We start from the raw sequence: 19640 nt of genomic DNA on the forward strand, positions 1-19640 counted from the left end.
GCCTTTGTCAACTCTGGAGGTTGGTGCATCCTTGGAGAGTTATCCAGAGAAAGGAACGTGGAGTATCCGTCCCCACCCCTGCCATGCGGTCATTGCCAAGGCAGGTTCCCAAGGAGGACATCCTGGCCATGCCACACCACTGCAGTTCTGTGAAGACATTGGCCTCTGATAGGTGCCAGGAGAGAAGAGGTACCCCTCCCCTGAGAGCACGGCCACCCAGCCTGTGCTAGGAGAGCTATGGATCCCTCAGGGAGCTGTGTGGGTGCCAAGATCAGCCTTACAATCCTTAGGGCAGGATCATCAAACACCAGAAGGCCAGGAACTGTGTGCATGGGATGGGAGATTTAGGGAGAGGCCAGAGAAAGAAAGCCTCTGGGAGTGAAAAGCTACTGCTTTTAGGAGGCTGTGTTCAGGCATTTCTAAGAAAATGAACTCTGGCCCAGAAGCAGGTTCTCTCATCTCCTGGTCCTACTGTCCTCCCTGCCCTGGCTGTGAGGGGAGGCGTTTCCATGCTTCAGGCTCCATCCTGGGCTCAGCTCAGGCTTTTCCACCCAGCAGGCAGGCAGGAGACACCAGCTTAGTCGTGCTCTGCCAGGGAAGAGTCTCTCCACTGTGCCACCGCAGTGCCCCCAGAGGAGTCCGTGCCATCAAGCCCTGGCCCGGCAGCTGCCCCCTCTGCTAGGCTCAGGGACGGCCAGCTTGCTTCAGGAGATGGCCAGGTGCAGAAAGAAAAGGCCGTGCTCTCTGCAGATGGAAATTCCCAGTGAAATCTCAGAAGCAGGTCCTGACCGTCTTTGCCAGCTCGGTCTTGGCCTCCCTTCCAGTGGCCAGAAACCCTGTGCACTCAGCCTGGGTGCTCAGCACTTAATCTATGCGCTAAAGAATCTCGTTAAGAGGGGGACCCTGAACTCTACTTGCCTCCCCTGAGGAAACAAGAGAAAGGAAGCAGGGCCCTTCCCGAGATCAGCAGAGGAGTTGGCCCCCAGGTGACACTTTGTCAGAGAGGGCTCCATGGGCTTGGTGGAGAAGAGTCAGAGGCAGCCTGCACCCCATCTCTCTCTGAGCCTGTCTCTGCCCCGCCACTCGCCAGGAGGCTCTCTGCATCTCCGAGGGAACAGGGGTGCCTGGGGAAGGCAGGAACCCAGGAGGGCTGTGAGGTCACCTGACTTTAATGGTAGGAGGGCCCCTAGCCCTGGCCATGGACAGACTCGTTCCTCCCGCCCATCCTTTGGCTGAGCCATGAGTGGACAGGCACGCTGCCTCCCTGCCACCTGCGTTTGTGGGCAGTACCCCACCCTGCTCTCCCAAGACAGACTCTGGGGTTTCCTGGCACCCCTCTGGCCAGGCTTTCCTGGTCCTCACTGGCCCCTGCCTGTGGTCATGCTTCCTTCTTGGGACAGAGTTCCAGGCTTCTATTGCCCTGGTCCCCCAGAACCCTCTCCTCCTCCATGGGCACCCCAGCAGAAGAGGGAAACTGCCCTAAATGAACTTTGACTCCTGTGATGTAATTTCTGGAGTTGTAATGTCTGAGGCAGTCCTGGCCTTGTGACCTCACCTCTTCTTTCTCCAGATGCTCTGGGAAGGACAGGAAGACAGTGTGTTTCTGTCATCCGTGGTCCTGGTGAGAGAATGGCAATGAATGAGTTCCCTGCATTCATTCCCTTTCACTCCCAGCGTGGGGCTTGCTGTCTCATCCCTCAAGTAGGTTTGGGGTTTCGGGGGCACAGCCATAGCATGTGGCCAGCCCAAATTGTCCCCAGAACCTCTGGTCCCTCTTTCCCCAGGCTGGGGCTTGCCACAGCATCCTCCACGTCCCACCAGCTCCCCATCACCATCCCTGCCTCTCCCCAAGGTGGGGCCCGAGTCAGCCAGGACCAGGGCTTTGCACCACCCAGCCCTGAGGCTCTGGGTTGGGCCTTTTGCAGGTGCTCCAGGAATCTAACAGCAGGCTCTGCTCTCTAAGGCCAAACAGGTCAACTCTGGTGGCAGGGAGCTCCCGAAGTTCCCCTCCCCTGACAGGCCCCATCCCCCACCCTGGAGGGCAGGACTAGGACCGCCAGCCCTGCCAGCCTGAGTGTTCTGGGGTTCTTAGAGATTACTTCCCTTCACTGGCTCAGTTTTCACTTCTGTCTAATGGGCATAATAATTTCGGCCCTTGTGACCTCAAGGGGAGGATTTTAGTGCTCAGATGATCTCAGCGCCGTGAAAAGATAACTCAATACCCGGCATTTTTGTCAGCATTCATGTGGAAGACGTGGTGGCACGTGGCCTAAACCTGAGCCCCACCTTTGGCCAGGCTGCTCGTGCTGTGGGGCAGGGGTCACTGGCCCAAATTTCCCCAGGCTGCCTGGTGGTCCAGGGTGCCAGCAGGGTACTAGGGAGGGAGGGAGGGGAAGAGTGCTGGGCAGGGACCAGGGGCTCCAGGGCTGCCTATAGGTTGCCTCTGGGGCTGGTTGGCTGGGATGGTTTTTGAGCCCCAGTATCAGAGCCAGCTTGTGTCTGGAGGTTGTGTCACAGCCTTTGGTTCTAACTGAGCTGGACCTGAACCCTGCTTTGCCTATACTCACTGCTCCACCTTGACCAAACCCCTCAACCTCTTGGCACCTCAGCGTCCTCATCTGGGAAATGGTAGTCACCATGCCAAGCCCTAGATCTCGGGTTAAAATGAGGTTAACCAGTTCTGTAAGTTAACGGCCAGTAGTTGGGGTTACTTTTACCTTTCCATTTGGAAGCTGAGCTCCCAGGCCAGGCTTGGACGCTCTTGGTTTGCAGAAGGAGGCAGAGGCCCAGAGCCAAGCCCCAGAGATTCAGTACAGCAGAGCCTCCCGGTCCTCACCGAGCCCATCAGGCGACTCCGGCCAAGGCAGAGATGTGCTGGACACCGGCCCCAGGCACCCTGTGGCTGGGACAAGAGCATCCCCAGGGCAAGGCCAGGCCAACCTGAGCTGGGTGCAGGGGAAGCCTGTTCAGGAGGCTGGAGTCTGAGGTGAGAGCCAGAGCCATTTCATGGCTGGTCTCTTCAGCCAAAGGGCCCTGCTGGGGATCTGAGGCTGCTGGGGAAGAGGAGGGAAGGCCAGGTTCTGGGGAGGCCCCACATGGCCTTCCACTCTGGCCTCTGTCAGGCCAGGCTGGTTCAGCCTCTGCTTCCTGACGTTAAGGACAAAAGGTGTCCTGAGCAGCTGAAGAGTGAAACCCAGTGCTTGGCCCTCAGAAGCTTCCCTGCGAGCACACGTTGCAGCAGGGCTTCTGGTTCCCGGGGCCCGACGTGCCAGGGTCTCGGGCTCCGCACCTGCTCCCTCCTGTCGGCTTCCTGCGCTACGGCAGGTGGCCTAGGGGGTGCAGGCGGCCGGAAGCCACAGGAAGCCCAGAAGTCTTGTGCTGTGTTGTACTGTCTGCGCAGGGACCCTGAGTTCACACGCGCGCGCACACACACACACACGCACACACGCACACAGCCCGCTCCACAGTCGCGCCGCCCCACCAGCTCCTGTAGACGGGGAGCTTCACTCTGTTTGGCAAGAACGTCTTGTTGGCCATTTGACGACCTAGTGCTGTGGGTTTTATCCTGCCTTAGCTCCCTCATCCCTGCCCAGTTCTGCCTGAGGTCTGCACTCCCTGGTGGGAGAGCGGAGTGGGAGGCAGGAGGGAGCTCTGCAGGCTCACTGTGTGGGGTACCCCTAGTCCACCGGCCTCGTTCCTGGGCTGGCACAGCCCCAGCCCACACCACCTGCCCTCAGGCTCAGACACCCGCGAGAAGGTGAAGGGCGGGCTCCCTGGGCTCTGGCTCAGGACTTTTGGAAAGCCTCGGGCTTACCTGTGGGCTCCTGAAGGCCTCAGCCCCCTGATGTGGAAGGGAAGCCTCCTGTCAGCCTGTCATAGACTCGGATCAGAACAATAGTGCAGCACCGTTCGCTTAATTTAGCTCCAAAATCATTGGTCGTAAAGACTCCCCATGTCTGGAGGGTGCAGCGGAGTCCAGCCTTCCCCTTGCCCAGTGGGCCGGCACCCCCTCCCCTCAGCTCTGCCTTCTGCCCAGAGAGGAGAGCTGCTGCCATGGCGCCCCCTCTCACTGCCCATCACAGGGTGTTCACTTTGAGCACCCCAAGTCCAGGCTCCTGACCTAGCCCTGAGGGCCTACCTGTGCTCCAGAGTGAGCAGAGCCTCCGGAGGCCCAGAACCTGAAACCAGCCTGGCAAGGGAGCTGGCAAGGGAGCCCCCCAGGAGGTGTTGTGCTTCCTTCTCAAACCAGTGTTTATCTTTGAGCCTGGCCATGGCCCTCCAAGGACAGACAACCCCCACCACAGCCAAGAGGCCCACTGGTGGGGGGAGAAGGGGCAGGAGGAAGAGAGGCATGGGCACAGCCACCTCTGTTGCCCCAGAAGCCCCCCGCCTAGCTGAGCTCCAGGTGAGTGTGTGGGCTCTGGCAGCAGGGGCTCTTCCTGTGAAAGCCTAGGAGAGCTTGTCAACCAGGTGTTGGGCGGGGTCTAGGAGGATTTGCGCCCCGCTCCAGGACGGATGTGGTGATCTGTGGGCTCTGTTCTCAGCCTGGAGAAGACGCCTCATTCTCAGTCAGGTTGGACAGGTTGAGGCTGACACACCTGGGAGAACCTGGCATCCAGAGAGGGCCTGAGCTCCTGAGCTTGGGCTGGAATGTGGGCCTCCCCCGCAGGGTGTGTCAGCCCCCGGGTGGGTGAGGACCTCAGAGGGGCCCCACCCCAGGCTCCTCCCTGCAGCCCCAGGGTCCCCACGCTGAGGGCTCCTGGGACCAGGAGGCTCCAGCAGCCTCCAGCTGATTCCCTGCTTCCCAGCTGGAAAGGCTGTTACAGAATCCCAGGAATGTGCCCCAAAATAACTTCTATAAATACTTGAGAGTAGGGATAGGGAGGGAGCTGTCGGCTGGCCTGCAGCTGGCCTACAGCAAGGGGCTGCTTCCCAGGGCAGGCCTCCCCCCAGAAGAAGACAAGACAGACGCAGCCGAGACCTTCCACTGCCGCTTCCCTCTGGGGGACAGTGTTGGGCACTGAATTCATGAGGTGACGTGGTGTGCAGTAGCGGTTCAGAAAAAGGAAGGCAGGGGGCCTTCTCCCTCCCCATCCCAGGCCGCAGAGAGCCACGTCTTCCAACAAGGAGGGTCCCCCTCAGGCTGCGTGTCCTGTGGCCCTAAGCCGGTCGGTAAGCATGCACGTAAGTGCCTGTGTGCCTGGCTTGGGACCCAGGACCCCCCCCTTGCCCCCCCACCCCAGCTCTGTAGAGCTGACTCCCATGGGGAATAACAAAGCAGGCAGGAGCCGAGGACCCTGTCCCTCTCAGCCTGGGAAGGGACAGGACAGGGATCGCACACCAGAGCCCACAGTAACGGAGCACAACCTCAAGGGGATGGTGTAGCCGGAGGTGTGATCCTGGGGGGGCTTCCTGGGTGGGGAGCAGGTCCTGGGTCGTTGAGATGAGGCCAGATGCTCCCCCCTCCCCAAGATCCAGGGAGGGAGGGAAGGAGGGATGGATGAAGTTGGGAACTTCTGGGGCCTTCCGCCCCAGCCCTGCCCTCCCTGAGTGGCAATAATCTCGCCCCCTCTCAAAGGTGCATTGCTCAACTGCCATGAGCAACTTGCACATCACTTTCCAGCTGCTGCGGGTGGCAGCATGGCTGTGGCATCTCCCAGGTGAGGGTCAGAGGCTGAGTCACCAGCAGGTCTGGTTTCTCTTGGCTCAGGGTGCCCCGTGGCCAGAGTAGGGCAGAGTCATCAGGGACGTTTGGATGGAACCGCGTTTCCACCATGTCCCTGGAGACCTATTTTGTGGGCCGCTAGGGTGGGGGCGCCGGGGGAGGGGGTGATGGCGGGCCCTTGGCAGAGCGCCCGGCGGGGGCAGAGTAGGTGAGACCTCCCGTCTTCCCGAGGCGGGCCCTGCCCAGTTGTCAGGGAGCAAACAGCTCCGAGTTGCTACCAAACACGAACAGACTGGTGTGTCAGGCAGGTGGCAGCAGATCCTGTTACAGGCCCCGGGCTTTGGGGCCCCAGCCTGACCCCAGCCCGGTGTCTCCTTTCAGGCTCTGAGGTCAGCACCCCAGGGTATGGGGGACGTGATCCAACCCCATCCCGGGCCCCAGTCTCGGCCCACAGAGGGAGCCTTGCCCTCTGGAGAGGGCAGCTCCTCCCACTCCTCCCTCCAGCAGGACCCTCTGCTCATCCTGGGGATGCGTCCCTTTGCTGTCTGCCCACCAGGTGCCCTGACTACATGATTCCACATCATCCCTGCAGACTCTGCAGCAGTGCCCCCCAGGAGGTAGCATTCCGTTCCCTGCTTTGCAGACGAGGAAACCACAGCTCAGAGAGAACGGGCCACTTGCCCACGGTTCCTGCGCGCGTCAGTAGCGAAGCTGGGATTCCAGCCCAGCCAAGGTCTGGCCCCGGAGCCCCGGAGCCCTGGAGCCCCGGAGCCCTGGCTTTTCTCTCCATGTGAAACATGCAGAGGAGCCTACTGCAAAGCTTCCTGAGAGTAAAACCAGCAGACACACACACACACACACACACACACACACACACACACACACACACCCCGCTCAGCCTGCGGACACATCTGGCCCCCTCCCAAACATGCACACTCTCCTCAAGATCAGGGGTTTTCGAGCTCCTTGAGTGGTGGAGCTCCCTGTGCAAACAGGCTGTCCTGGGGAGCTCGGGAGCTCGTACAGAACCGTACTGGGGCCCCGCCCGTCCCCGGGGGACCCTGCCGGCCTCCCCATCTGTCCCCCGCTGCTCCTGCACTCACGCGGCCCAAACCTTCCATTTTTGGTGCTTAATTTTGGTGTGTGGTGGCCTGTGGTCCCCCCCCCCCCCCCACCTTCCCTCCTCCCTGTGGGCCCCGGTGCATGGGGAGCTGCCCAGGGTGCAGCTCCAGGGCCTTGAGGGCAGCCCCGTGACCTAGGCCCTGCTGGCCAGGCTGGACACTGCACCCCGGTCCTGGGCAGCCCTGGGCCCACGCTCCCCTGCCCTGCACCCCATCCGGTTCCCTTGCACGGCTTCGCCCTGGCTGCCTGAAGACGGCGCCCCCTTCCTTTCCTGCCCGGGGCCCAGGACCCCTGGCCGCCACCTCCGGAGAGGGTGAGGCTTTTCCTAGCGCTTCCTGAGCGCCAGCTCTCGCCCTCGCCTAGCTGGTCGTGTTCCAGGCTCTCCGAGGACTTTATGAAATGAGCGGGCATGTGCACCTTCCCCAGTGGGTCGCCATAGCAACAGAGGGCCCAAGTCCCAGGAGCGTGGTGAGGAGGAAAATGTTCCAGCTAAAAATGTTCAGGGCCGTCAGTGGGCGGGCACCGGGAGGCTCTTCTCCCGCACCCCAGCCCCTGCCCGTCCAGGAAGGTGGTGTTAGGCTCTACCTCGAATCTTTGAATGAGAGGGGCCCCTCTCCCCCATGCAGCCACCCCATGCCTCCATTCAGGGCCGCAACACAGATCAGTGGGATGGAGCCAAGCAGCCTTTCTGGGACGGGAGGCCGAAGGGGGTGTCCTGGTCCCCCGCCTCACTCACCACCCTGTCCTCCCACCTCCCTGCACTCTCCTCAATACGAATGGAAGAGGATGTAGAAGGGACACAGTCCCAATTTCACTTCCCAGGATTTTGTGATGATTCCTGTCACCTCTCCCTGCCAGCAGGGCTGTTAGAGACCAACAGCAGCGCCAAGCTTCCCAGCCACCCCTGACCCCTCTTACCAGAGCCCGTCCTTCTGCCCAGCACCCACCCTCCTGGGACCCTCGCCAGCCAGGCCAGGCTGGGATGGGCGGTGGGTGCCAGGACCCCGATGTCCCCAGGAAGAGCGCGGCTGAGGCAGGCCAGGAAGCCGCCCCCACCTCCCTGGGGACAAGGGCCGCTCCACGGCAGGGTGGCCAGGCCTCTGGGTAACAGACTGTCCCGCTGAGAGCTCAGGCATGCCAGGCATTATTCCAGCGCTTGCCCCAATGCTAACTCCTGTAACCCTGACAGCCCTGCGGGTGGGCACTGGGCCCTTCCCACTTACAGCTGAGGAAAGTGAAGGCCGGAGAGAGGGGACTTGCCAGGAGCCCCCCCCCCCCCCCCCCCCCCCCGCCCCAGCTGTAATGGGATCTGCTGACTTGCCAGCCTGACCTTGGGGCCAGGAGGGACAGAGCTCTCCCCACGGGGGAGCCGGGACGGGGAGGCCGGGCGGGAAGGGGGGTGCCAGGACACCCACACTGACCTCTCCCGTGCTCTCCCCGCAGGGTCTGATGCTGAGCCGGCTGGGCCACAAGAGTCTGGCCCAGAAGGTGCTGCGGGACGCCGTGGAGAGGCAGAGCACGTGCCACGAGGCGTGGCGGGGCCTGGGCGAGGTGCTGCAGGCCCAGGGCCAGAGCGAGGCCGCCGTCGACTGCTTCCTCACCGCCCTGGAGCTGGAGGCCAGCAGCCCCGTGCTGCCCTTCTCCATCATCCCCAGAGAGCTGTGACGGGCCGGCGGGGACAGGGCTGCCCCCCAGGGTGGGGCTCAGGGAAATACACGCCTAGGGAACACTTCTGGGCCGGGTCTCCTCGCCTCCCCCGCTCCAGCCCTGCTTTCCCTCCAGGGCCAGCTGGGTCTGGGAGCTGCTCATCTGGGGCTGGGGGGCGGGGGGGGGGGCAGATTTGCATCAAAAGCAAATGCGTTGCTCCCTGGGATTCAGACAGACATGGTGGCATTTATGAGTAAGGAAGGGGCTGGGAAGCCACAGCAGCCTGGGAGCATCTGCCCCGGAGGGTCTGTGCCTCCTCGGTACCACCCCCCAGCGTCTAGAACCCCCCCCATTCGACACCTGCCACTCTCCACATCCCCCACCCTGGGATCCCGGCGACTGCACAGGTGCTAGCCTAGAACTTCAGCTCCCTGTTCTCCCACACCAAAGATGAACGCCACCAACTGCCCTCTGACTAGGTCAAGAGGGTTTTCCCCACTTCCTAACCCAGTGCCTCGGGAGACGGTCTGCTTGAACCCCAAGTGACCTCGAGTCATGGTGACCAGACTCGCTCCCTGGAGGTATGGGTGGGGGAGCGTCCCAGCACACTTCACTTCCACCTGCGCCTCTGTAGCGGGTGAGCCCCAGGGCCCTGGTCTCAGCCCCAGCCTCAGGACAGGGTTTCAGATAACTCTCAGGTCTTGCCCAGGGCCATCAGGGCTGGAAGATTCTGCTGGCAAATGGGAAGAGGGTGAGATCTCCGGGTTCCCCCCCACCAGGTTTGGGCTATTGGGGGATGCCCCTCTTTGCCCGTGGAGCTCCACTGCTCTTCCCCTCTGCTGCCAAGTGCCTTTTGGGCCTCTGGTGCCTGGCCAGGGGCACTGAGCACCAGCCCTAACTCCTCTCCCATCTCTGCCATGCTCACCTTTCTGGAAACCTGCCCCTGCCCAAGTGGTCTCCTTAGGCCTAGGCCGTAGACCCCAGGATACGAACATGGCAGCTGGACCCGTTCTTCCTCACACCGTGCATCAACGTACCCCTTCAGGCCTCATGTTTCTGGGCAATGGGTACCACGCAGAACCCTCTGGGGATAATAATATGGAGATGGGTGTCTCCAGGGCTGACCCCAGCACCTCTCACCACCCACAGCCCGTCTCTGCATCAGGCCATTCAGTTTCCCCTGCCTGAGGTCCAGTGGGGACTGAACACCAGAGGAGGGGACGGAGCGTCAGCAGGGGGCGGGGGGGCTGGTGGGTGGTGGAACCCTGCTGGCTCCCCCAGCCCTGCTGGGATACTCCCCAAGAAGTTATTCCCCGTCCCTGGGGGTTGGGGGGGATGCTCATCAGGGAATTCCTTTTCTATCTGCACTTTGGGTTTTAGTTTTAAAGCTCCATCTGGTACGGCTGTCTCCTCTTAGGGTGTGTGGAAAGGCTGGGCGAGGGCTGCCCTAGCTCCTCATTGCCCAGTCTGCTCCTCGGTGGGGGGGGGGGTGGCCTCTGGAGATTCCCCCCCCCCCCCCCCCCCCGCCACACTGGCTCAGCACTGCACACCCCTGGGTGCCTCCCCCGAGAGGGCCTGCCCCCTCCTGGCCCTCCCGCACGGCGACCGGCACTGCAGAGGACACCAGATCCCTCGCTCTGCTGAAGGATCTCTGTCTCCATGTGTGTGTATAAATATAGGTATAGAGATATATATATGATAGAGATCTATTTTTATTCTGAAATTCTGTGAGAAAAAAAATAAAAACTGAATGAGAAGAGCAAATGGTACTGATTTGCCTCGGGGTGCCCAAGACTGGTGGTTGGTAATAGGAAGAGCCCCAAGTGCATTTCGGCTTGCAGCGTTCCTCCGGAGGAAGCCTCGGGGGGCTGGGCCACCTTGCTGGCGGTTTGAAATAAAGGTCTGGAATAAAGAGACGCTTGAGAGGGATACAGCGTGTTCATTCCATCCAACGGGGACCCCCGAACAGGCCCTGAGCGCCTAGTGAGGAGGGAGTGTTGCAGGAGGAGAGGCCTGAGCAGTCACCCCAGCGGGTCACACAAACGGGGGGCCGGGGCCCAGCAAGAGACTGCTTGGAGCAGGGGAGAGCCGAGAGGGCCAGGCAGGCGCCGAAGCTTGGGTGGGGGTGGACGGAGGCAGGGGGCCAGGCAGGCTGCTGGAGCAAGCCTCCCGGCCTGGCACCTGTAGCTCAGGTGGGCCTGAGCCCCCTGCTGCCTCTAGTGCCCCGCGGGGGGAGGCCAGGGCCAGACCCATGACCTGAACAGAGCATGTCCTGCGGGCGCTGCTGGTGGAGCATCTTCAGCCCGTGGGGAGAAGCACCAGGAGGCAGCCGCGTGGTGAGGCTCCCGGCCACACGCGTCCTCAGCAGCTGCCTGCGCTGTGCCCTCCACACCAACACGCTCCTAAGCAGGTCACACCCGTTCGGCACACTACATGGAACACAAACGTGCGACAAAGTTTTGAAGGATGACTGAAGTTTGCGTAGAAGCTCTGTTTTCTTCGTGTGCCCCGGGATCGTGGGGTGCGCCCCCAGGACTGCAGCCACCCCCGTGGAGGAGAGCTGCCCTAGAGGCTCCCCCAGAGCTTGGCCTGGCCTACACGAGAACGCCCCACTCCGGTGGCCTCACAGAGGTCTGGCCTCCTCCACCCCCACCCTCAGCCCTATTCTTGGGGGGATGGTCCTGCTGCTCCTGAGAGGAAGGGCCTTTGGGGGAGCTGCTGGGTGCCCAGCTTCTTTCACAGTGATTTAACCATCAGTATCAAATGACGACTTTCACACCCTCACCCCCAGCACCAGGACCCAAGCTTGCAGTGACAATTAAAGACTGCCTGAGGTCAGAGGTGGTGTCGCCTTGTCTGCCAGCCCTGGAGAAAGGTCTAGAAAGCTCATCCTACAAAGAAGAGCAAGGAGGGAGGGGAGGCCTTCCTACTCCTGATGCCAGCTGACCTCAGTTGGTCAGATGAAGGAGAGCCGGGCAGTAGGGGAGACCCAGGCTGCTTCCTGACCCCCAGTTCCCATCTGCAGACCCCTTGTTCGTACACACACCCCGTGTCCGATCCGCGGTGCCAGAACAAGGGCTGGAGTCGGGACCTCCGGCACCCCCGGCACACTCTGGGACACAGCCCCTCAGTATTAATAGTGTTTATCTACAGGCATAAATATGAATGGAATTTCAGCCACCAACACCCAGACTCCTTTCCGATAGCAAAGTCCTCATTGTTGCGTTCGCTCCCCCCACTGGGCGCTCGGATGTCATCACCATGCAAATATTTCTCGGCCTTGGGAAGCTTCCAAGGAAACAAACCTCCCCCAGCCCGTGCTGCCAGCCTTGATGGCAGCCCATCATCAGGGAGCCTCACACACAAGCGGCGTGTGGGGCCACCCCCGTGCTGCTGATCCTAGGACTGCGGAGGCCAGGAAGACCGCCATGGGGACAGCATCCTGCTCCCTGTCCCCTGCCAGCAGGTCCTTGGAATTTTTATCAGACTCTTCCAGTCGCGAGGGACAGAGAGCCCTGGAGGTAGCAGCAGGAGAGAGACCAGGGGGCCGTCTCCGGGCCCTAGTGCGGGAACTGCCTGCACAGACCTGAGGCCACAATCCGGGGTCTAGGACGGAGGCGGCACCCAGCCCGGGTCCAGAGGCACAGCTCCACTAACTGCCCATCTCTGGCAATGAAGGTGGCAGCCACTAGGACTATTCAATGTATATACACCTGTCACGTCGCTCCCTTGATGGTCAACCACCCAGGGAGGTGGCTTTTGTCCGCATGAAAGGGGGAGAGGTTATGGTGCCTGGGAACCTAGGCCCTGGCCTTCAGACCCCGCCTTCCTCCCACCGCCTCCCCTCCGAGGACTCGGCATGGCACCAGCTCACTGGACCTTGAGAGAGAGCCACAGAAGTGCCACCACCGCAGCAGAGGGATGGCCCCTCTGGGATCCATGGAAACGTGCATCGCTGGGGGTCCTCCACCGCAGGGGCACGGGGGACCACGCACAGGCCCCAGGGGCTGGAGGCCGGCTTCGGGGAGGAGGGACGAGTGATGCCCAGTGCTGCCTGCTGCTCTCGCCCCTTCTGAGGCCGGGGAGGACACTCCTTAAGCGGAGGTCACTCAAAAGGTTGGAAGGTCCCCAACTATCAAGGGGGTTCAGAAGATGCCAGGCAGCCCGGAAACGTGACAGGCTCACCACAGGAGCTGCGTGCTGGGCCACGTGATGCCACTGCCCTCCTGCCAGCTGCCTGGACCACGGGTGGGCTCCTCCTCCGTGGACTGGCCCACAGCCTGTGACATGGCAGGGGGTCCCAGACTGGTGCTGGCTGTCACAGTTCTCCTGTTCTCACTCACTCTCTCCCACTCTTATTCTCTTCCTCCCCTGTCACTGTGGACTTCTCTCAAAACCATGTACTGTCACTTACTTTTTTCTGAACCGTCTGAGCATCGGTTGCCTACATCATGCACCTTTACCCCTTAATACTTCAGTGTGCTTGTGAAGGAAGAAGGCCACTGTCCTACATAAGCACAGCACGGTGGACAAATGAGATTTAACACTGACACGCTCTTTTACCCCCATCCCGGCCATATGCCAGTTTGTCACTCGTGTCCTGTGTAGCGTTGTTTTTGTCCAGCCCCGAACCATATACTACACTTGGTTGTCACGTCTCCTTAGTTTCCTTTTGCCTCTCTTTGCCCTTCGTGGCACTGCCGCTGTGAACGCCTGCAGAGGGTCTGGCCGCTGCCCTACGACTGGGGGGTCGAGGAAGGGAGAAGCAGATGGTGGGGTGGCAGTAGCTGAAAAGACCGAAGCCACGGGGCTGAGAGAACTGCCCCTCACCCCTTCTGTTGGCCTTTGATGGCTTCTATGTAACCTCTGTCCTCTCTCCTCTCCTGGACAGGAGGTACGTGTCCTCCTCCTCCGGCCCCATGGGGCTCAGCACAGCGTGAAGCCACTGGCACGGGCAGCGCTCTTGATCAAATACCTTTCTGATATTTGACCAAAAATTGTAGAGTGAGAAGCCGCCGTGGCTCTGATTTCGGGTGAATTAAAGTCTAAGGGGGGCGGGCACTTGGGTGGCTCAGTGGTTGAGCACCTGCCTTTGGCTCAGGTCATGATCCGGGGTCCTGGGATCGAGTTCCACATTGCTTGCCCATGTCTCTGCCTCTCTCTATGTGTGCCTCTCATGAATAAATAAATAAAATATTTAGAACAATAATAATAAAAAAGAGGGCACTTTTAAAATCCTAGAATAATGTGGCCACTGGAGATTTTATCTGTGGCTATAAGTACCATTTGTAAAACATTAGGGGAGATCCCCCTCTGCCCAACCCCACTTCTCATTATGCAATTTTTAACACAGTTGCCTCTTAAGTGATCTAGAGAGAGCTGGTTTATAATGTCTAACACCTGCAACCTTAAGATCAACCCTCCAGGAATGATTTCTAAATCAGTACTCAGTTTACCTCCTCTTTTTCAAAGCTTATTTCTTCAGATGATTTCTGTCCGCACACAATGCCAGCAACGACTCAGGCTATTCAGGCTAATAGCCATTCCCTAAATAATTCTTCATGGCCCAAAATAATCCACGGAGCTTCCATAACATATTTTATACAAGGCTTGTCCATTCCCTAAAGGATAATTGTGTACCTTGGAGCACATACAGTATTCAGTGAGCATCTACTATGTGCTAACACTGTGCCAGGCACTGGGAAATTCACTGATGCCCCAGTAGGCCCCAACTCTATGATCCTGGAGCCCACGGTACAACTTTGGCCTCAGGCCAGCATTGGGGACTGCCGGGGCATTTATGAGAAGCACCCAACCTGCCTCAGGAAGATGAGGGGAGGGTGCTTGGCGTTAGCACGCCAAGGGTAGGGTGGGGAAAGTATTTCTGGCAGAAGGATGCCTCACTCGCTACCCAGCTACAGGTTAGATAGAGTGAAGGTATGAATAATGCCCCCACCACCAAAGGTGTCCATGTCCTAATCCCCAGGACCTGTGAATACATTCTCCTACATGGTTTTTAAAGATTTTCTTTTTAAAGTTTATTTATTTAAGTGACCTCTACACCAAACATGGGGCTTGAACTCATGGCCCTAAGATCAAGAGCTGCATGTTCTATTGACTGAGCCAGCCAGGCACCCTGTTGGCCTATGTGGTAAAGGGATTTTGCAAACATGATTATTAAGACTCCTGAGAAGGGGAGAATTTCTGGATTGGGTGAACCCAATATAATCACAAGGATCCTCACAAGAGGAAAGCAGGAGGGTCAGAGTCAGGAGTAGGTGTGCTGGGAACAGAAGCGATTTGAAGGAAGAAGCCATGAGCAGAGGAAGGTGGGTGGTTTCTAGAAGCTGAAAAAGACAAGGAGACAGTCCTACCCCCCCCCCCCCCCCCCCCCCCGCCCAGAGCCTCTCAAAGGAGGCTCCTTCTGGAACCAACCCTGCGCACACCCTGACTTGAGCCCAGTGAGAACTCTAAGACAGTAAGTCTGTGTTGTTGGAAGCAACAAAGTCTGTAGGAAAAGTCCCAGGAAACTAATGCAGACAGTTTGGTTAAAGCCACCCCAGGCACAGGGATGGGCACATGGGCTCAGGGGTGCTCTGCAGCAGGCTCCCATGTCCAGCCTGGGAGGGGGTGGGGATTAGAAGCCTAAACAGACATGACCCTGCCTGGGTAACACCTTTTACTGGGTGCTGATTGGGCCAATAGTGCCACGAGGAGTGCCCCCTGGGAGATGATTCTCCTTGTGTCTACCCCCGGGCCTCCCCTATCTCAGTGTCCCATCTCTCTCCAGCCCTTGCTTCCCCAATCTCCCAGCCTCTGCGGGTGCAGACTTGGCTCCTCCTGCCATCCAGGGTTGTCTCTTCTCTGGGGAGGCTGCAGATAAGGCCAACCAGGCTCTGTGTCTCTGGTGCTGGTCCCCGCAAGCCCACCCCATCCCTGCAGCCCTGAACCTAGAGCCCAAACCCTGGCCTTTGGGCCCTGCTGGGTCTGCATGCCTGCAGCTGTGTCCTGGAGCAAAACCAAAGGTCTGTGAGAAGCCTGGTAAAGAGTCAGCCTGGTGACAGGTGCCCGGGTTCAAGGCTCCTATGATCCTTTCTACCCAGAATAACCTCTACCTAATGACACTCCAGGTTCTAGCTTCACCCGGACAAACCAGCCCTGTGCCGTTCTCTTCCCTCCAGCCTCAGCCAGATGCTAGCATAGGTCGATCTCTTCTTTGTAGCTGGAAAGTGACCCTAGCACACGGGCCCTGCCTTCCTCTTTAACCTCTAGGGCTAGGCAAACTGCCTTGTCCCACACAGAATTATTGGTGATTGGTGCCTTCATACCATCTTAGCAGTAGCCCTCAACCTTGGCCGCTCATCAGAGTCACCTGAGGTGGATGAGGGCAGTGTTTAAAAAAAAAAAAAAAAAATTACTGGGTCTGAGCCCTACCCCCAGAGAGTTTAATGTGATCTGTCTGGGAGCTGCCCGGCACCGAGATTTTTTAAAGGTTCCCCAGGGGATTCTAAAATGCAGCTTAGAACCACTGATTCTGAACTTGGAAATTTTGAACTCTGTTTTCAAGAAAGTAGGGCTTTCAAAACTCAGGCCTGGGGACCTGAGTCCGGGCAGCTCTGCTGCAGGGAGGTCAGTGGCATCCAGCAGGTGGGAGATGATGCTGGAGGCAGGGCCTGGCTCCCAAGCAACCTGTGGCCCTTGGCTTCCAGGTCTGTAAGATGTCCCCCATAGGTCCAGCGAGCCAGGGTGGGAGGGGGTGAGGAAGAAGGGAAAGAGAGCAGAGGGAGGAGGAGGACAAGCTGTCCCCACCAGTGCTGTGACTTCTGACATGCTCTGACTTAATGGAGAGAGAATCTCACATGAAAACAGCAGAAGATATTTGCAGCCAAGAAGAGCCATGCCCTCTGGTTGACGCCAGATTCAGAGGGCAGTTGGGGGTGGCTGGGTGGGATGGGAGAGGGACGGAGGAGGGTCGGGCAAGCCAGGACAGGGGCCTCGAGAAGCAGTGTCACAGCAGTCCATGGGGGACGGAGGAAGGGGGGACTCAGGATAAACACCATGATCCCTTCCAACTGCGGCGCTCTATGGCTTTTCTAAGCGCTTCTGGACATGTCATTTGATGCACATAACAGCCCTCACTGCTAGGTGTTAATATCCCAATCTCAGAGCTCAAGCCCAAAGTCAACCCAGGTCTGTCCAGTCTCTCTCTCTTGCAAAGGACAGGAGGCAGCCCTGTTCTCCAAATACTGTCTCAGTTTTGAGCTTGTGGCAGGAGAAAGCCAACCAGAATTTCTCTGGTCTCTTTGGGAAAGCCTGTCCCTATTTGTAGGAAATACAAAAAAAAAAAAAAATACTGGAACACGCCAAAGAAGTCAATCATTGCTCTTCTCACCGCCTCGTTCCCGCCGGGCCCTCAGCTAATATCCACGGGCAGAGTCACTGTGCCATCCCCCCCAAATCACCCCGGAGGGCAAGAGCTGTAAGGAAGGCCGGGCTGAGGTAGCTCCAGCTCCAGACAGACAGACAGAGTCATGGGAGCCAAAGGCAAAGCTTGGCAAATGGAAACGAAACACAAGGGTGTCGGGATGGCCCTGCAGAATGTTCTCCACTGGTTTTACCTCCAGGGGAAGTCTCTGTAAGCCTCTCCAGTCCCTTCCTGCAGGCAGGTGAAGACATCCTTCCCTCCTTATTCCCAAAGGGTCTTCACTCCTTTCTAGAATCCAAGGAGGGATCCCTGGGTGGCGCAGCGGTTTAGCGCCTGCCTTTGGCCCAGGGCGTGATCCTGGAGACCCGGGATCGAGTCCCACGTAGGGCTCCCTGCATGGAGCCTGCTTCTCCCTCTGCCTGTGTCTCTGCCTCCCTCTCTCTCTCTCTCTCTCTGTGACTATCATAAAATAAAATAAAATAAATAAAAAAAAATAGAATCCAAGGAACTGCGCTCCACCCCAATGACACCCACGCCACACAGCTGGGGACCGGGGGTCCCCGACCCTCTTGGTCACAGCAGGGGGGCCCGGGATGGACACCTGATCCAAGCTGGCCAACTGGAGCCTCTGCCCTGGGAATCTGATGCTGGAGACAAGAGGGGCTGCTTCCATCCTTTCCGGGTGTTGGCGGGGGCAATGACTGAGGAGAGGCTGAGTGGCCCCGGTAGCTGGCAGATCGGGTGCGGTGAAGAGGCCGTGAAGGCGGCCTCCTGAGCGGGAGACGCAGGCCTGAGGGGAGGCCGTCCTGCCACTGGCCCCCACTCCCATCAGGGAGGCGCCCCTACACACTCACGACACAATCTCCCTCTCCCCTTGCTGGTACGAGAGGCTCCTCTAGCTTTCCATCCACGAGGCCCAGCCAGACAGGACCCCCTTGCTTTCCTCGTATTTATGGGGCACCTGGGTAGCTTAGCGGTTGAGCAACCGCCTTTGGCTCAGGGGTGAGCCCGGGATCCGCATGGAGTCCCACATCACACTCCCTGCAGGGAGCCTGCTTCTCCCTGTGTTTCTGTGTTTCTGCCTCTCTATCTCTCTGGGTCTCTCATAAATAAATAAATAAAACCTTTCAAATATATATATAGGGCAGCGGTTTATAGGCTCAGTGGCTTAGTGCCGCCTTCAGCCCAGGGTCTGATCCTGGAGTCCTGGGATCGAGTCCTGCATTGGGCTCCCTGCACGGAGCCTGCTTCTCCCTCTGCCTGTGTCTCTGATTCTCTCTATCTCTCTGTGTCTCTCATGAATAAATAAATAAAATCTTTTTTTAAAAAGTAAAAATAAAATTAAAAAATATATATATGCATTTATATTTGTTTTTTTAAGTTAGTTTTTTTTATTATTAAAAAAAAAAGATCCTCTCCATTTATTAATGACTCTGGAATCTGTCCAACCAGATATCCACTGTCGTTCATGGGGTTCTGTCTAGCTGGGGCTCCCTGAGCAGGTCTTCTGGCATCTAGGGCTGCAGGTGCCCCGAGCTTCTGACTGAGCCCCACCCTCTTGGCGACCCCCCAAACCCCCTCTAGTTGGGCCAGACTCCCCCGTCCCCATCCAGCAAATGTTTATTCCCGCCTTTCATCCAAACCGGGTCCTTGGCCCCAACCTTCATTCTCCTTTCTGCCTTAGGCTCCAGGTCCCTTGCCCGGCTGCCCTTCACCGCTTGTGGCCATGCTGCCCGGTCCCTGCTCTGTGTTCCCATGGCCTTCATTGTCCAAATCGCTCCTCTGTGTACCAGATGCAGTGACCCTATGATGCCCTGACTCTTGGGCCTGCCTTCCCAGTGGAACTGCCATCATGTGAGCTTCAGACACACGGTGACCAGAAGGAGCCCCATGGCACAGCTTTCAAAGCCTCCCTTGAGCCAGGGACTGACTGCCCCAAATTGCCTTGCTGACCTTATCTCCCCAAACTCACATGCCTGGTTCACCTTTCTGTGAAGCCCCTGCTCTCCAACCGCAGCACACACCTGGTGCAGAGCAGATACTCAAATATTTTTGTTGACTTAAAACCACAAACACTCATTGTGTTGATTCAATATTGTTCTTTTCAGGGAATTGAGAGAGAGAAAGAACCACCTGCTGGGATCCCGGCACACTCAGCGTGGCCTTGGCTGAATGCTGACCCCCAAGGAAGCCTCCGTGAGGCTGTGAGGTATCCAGCCCTGATGCAGTTGGACCCAGCTGGAGAGCCTGAGGCCATGCAGAGCACGGCCTGGACATATCAGGGCTTGTCCAAGCTGCCAAAGGAGCCACCCAGGGGCAGTGTCTTGGAATATACCCTTTGATAAAAATCGGAGAGAGCACATTTTATGATTCAAGCCAGGACACTTTTGAGAGTGAACTAGAAATTATGCTAGGAGTATTCCAGATAAGTGGCCAGGATGGTCACCTGGGCAATCGGTTATGTTCCAGTCTTTTGACTAAAAGACTCCAAAAGACTCCAAAAGAACAGATAAAATAGAGTTTTTTAAACATAAAACTTGCTAAACTCAAAGTAGCTTAGGGCCAACATGGCTTTATTTTAAAAGCCAATTGTGTTGTTGAAGAAAAGGCTATGTTCTCGGCCCATTTTGGCTATGGTTGGGGGCTGCTTGGGGAATTGCATTGAAGACTTGTATGCTCCTGGGCCTGGGGTTTTCTGAAAACAGAAAAGAAAACAGGGACTGATGAGACAGTGACACCAATACCCTGGAGCCCCCTGAGCCGGGCTGTGGGCTCAGACGT

The 19640-nt window shown here is 58.3% G+C and overlaps 2 protein-coding genes across 7 annotated transcripts in view; one reads left to right on the forward strand and one right to left on the reverse strand.

Moving 5' to 3' along the window:
- Positions 1 to 10359, forward strand: part of TTC7A (tetratricopeptide repeat domain 7A) — a 144891-nt gene extending 134532 nt beyond the window's left edge. For 3 of the 6 annotated variants that reach the window (XM_038551218.1, XM_038551219.1, XM_038551224.1), the window contains exons 20-21: positions 7151 to 7255; positions 8231 to 10359. In XM_038551218.1, coding sequence (XP_038407146.1) covers positions 7151 to 7255; positions 8231 to 8452 — 327 coding nt within the window. In that variant the 3' untranslated portion in view covers positions 8453 to 10359. Of the gene's footprint in view, positions 1 to 6221; positions 6246 to 7150; positions 7256 to 8230 lie in introns of those variants that run through there. The other 3 variants (XM_038551220.1, XM_038551223.1, XM_038551221.1) reach the window with 3 other exon arrangements.
- Positions 10360 to 19410: 9051 nt separating this feature from the next.
- STPG4 (sperm-tail PG-rich repeat containing 4) overlaps positions 19411 to 19640 on the reverse strand; it is a 38525-nt gene continuing 38295 nt past the window's right edge. Inside the window, exon 7 of the mRNA XM_038551228.1 lies at positions 19411 to 19554. Coding sequence (XP_038407156.1) covers positions 19438 to 19554 — 117 coding nt within the window. The 3' untranslated portion in view covers positions 19411 to 19437. The remainder of the gene's footprint in view (positions 19555 to 19640) is intronic.

Source organism: Canis lupus, chromosome 10, assembly GCF_011100685.1.
Source record: "Canis lupus familiaris isolate Mischka breed German Shepherd chromosome 10, alternate assembly UU_Cfam_GSD_1.0, whole genome shotgun sequence".
Lineage (NCBI taxonomy): Eukaryota > Metazoa > Chordata > Mammalia > Carnivora > Canidae > Canis > Canis lupus.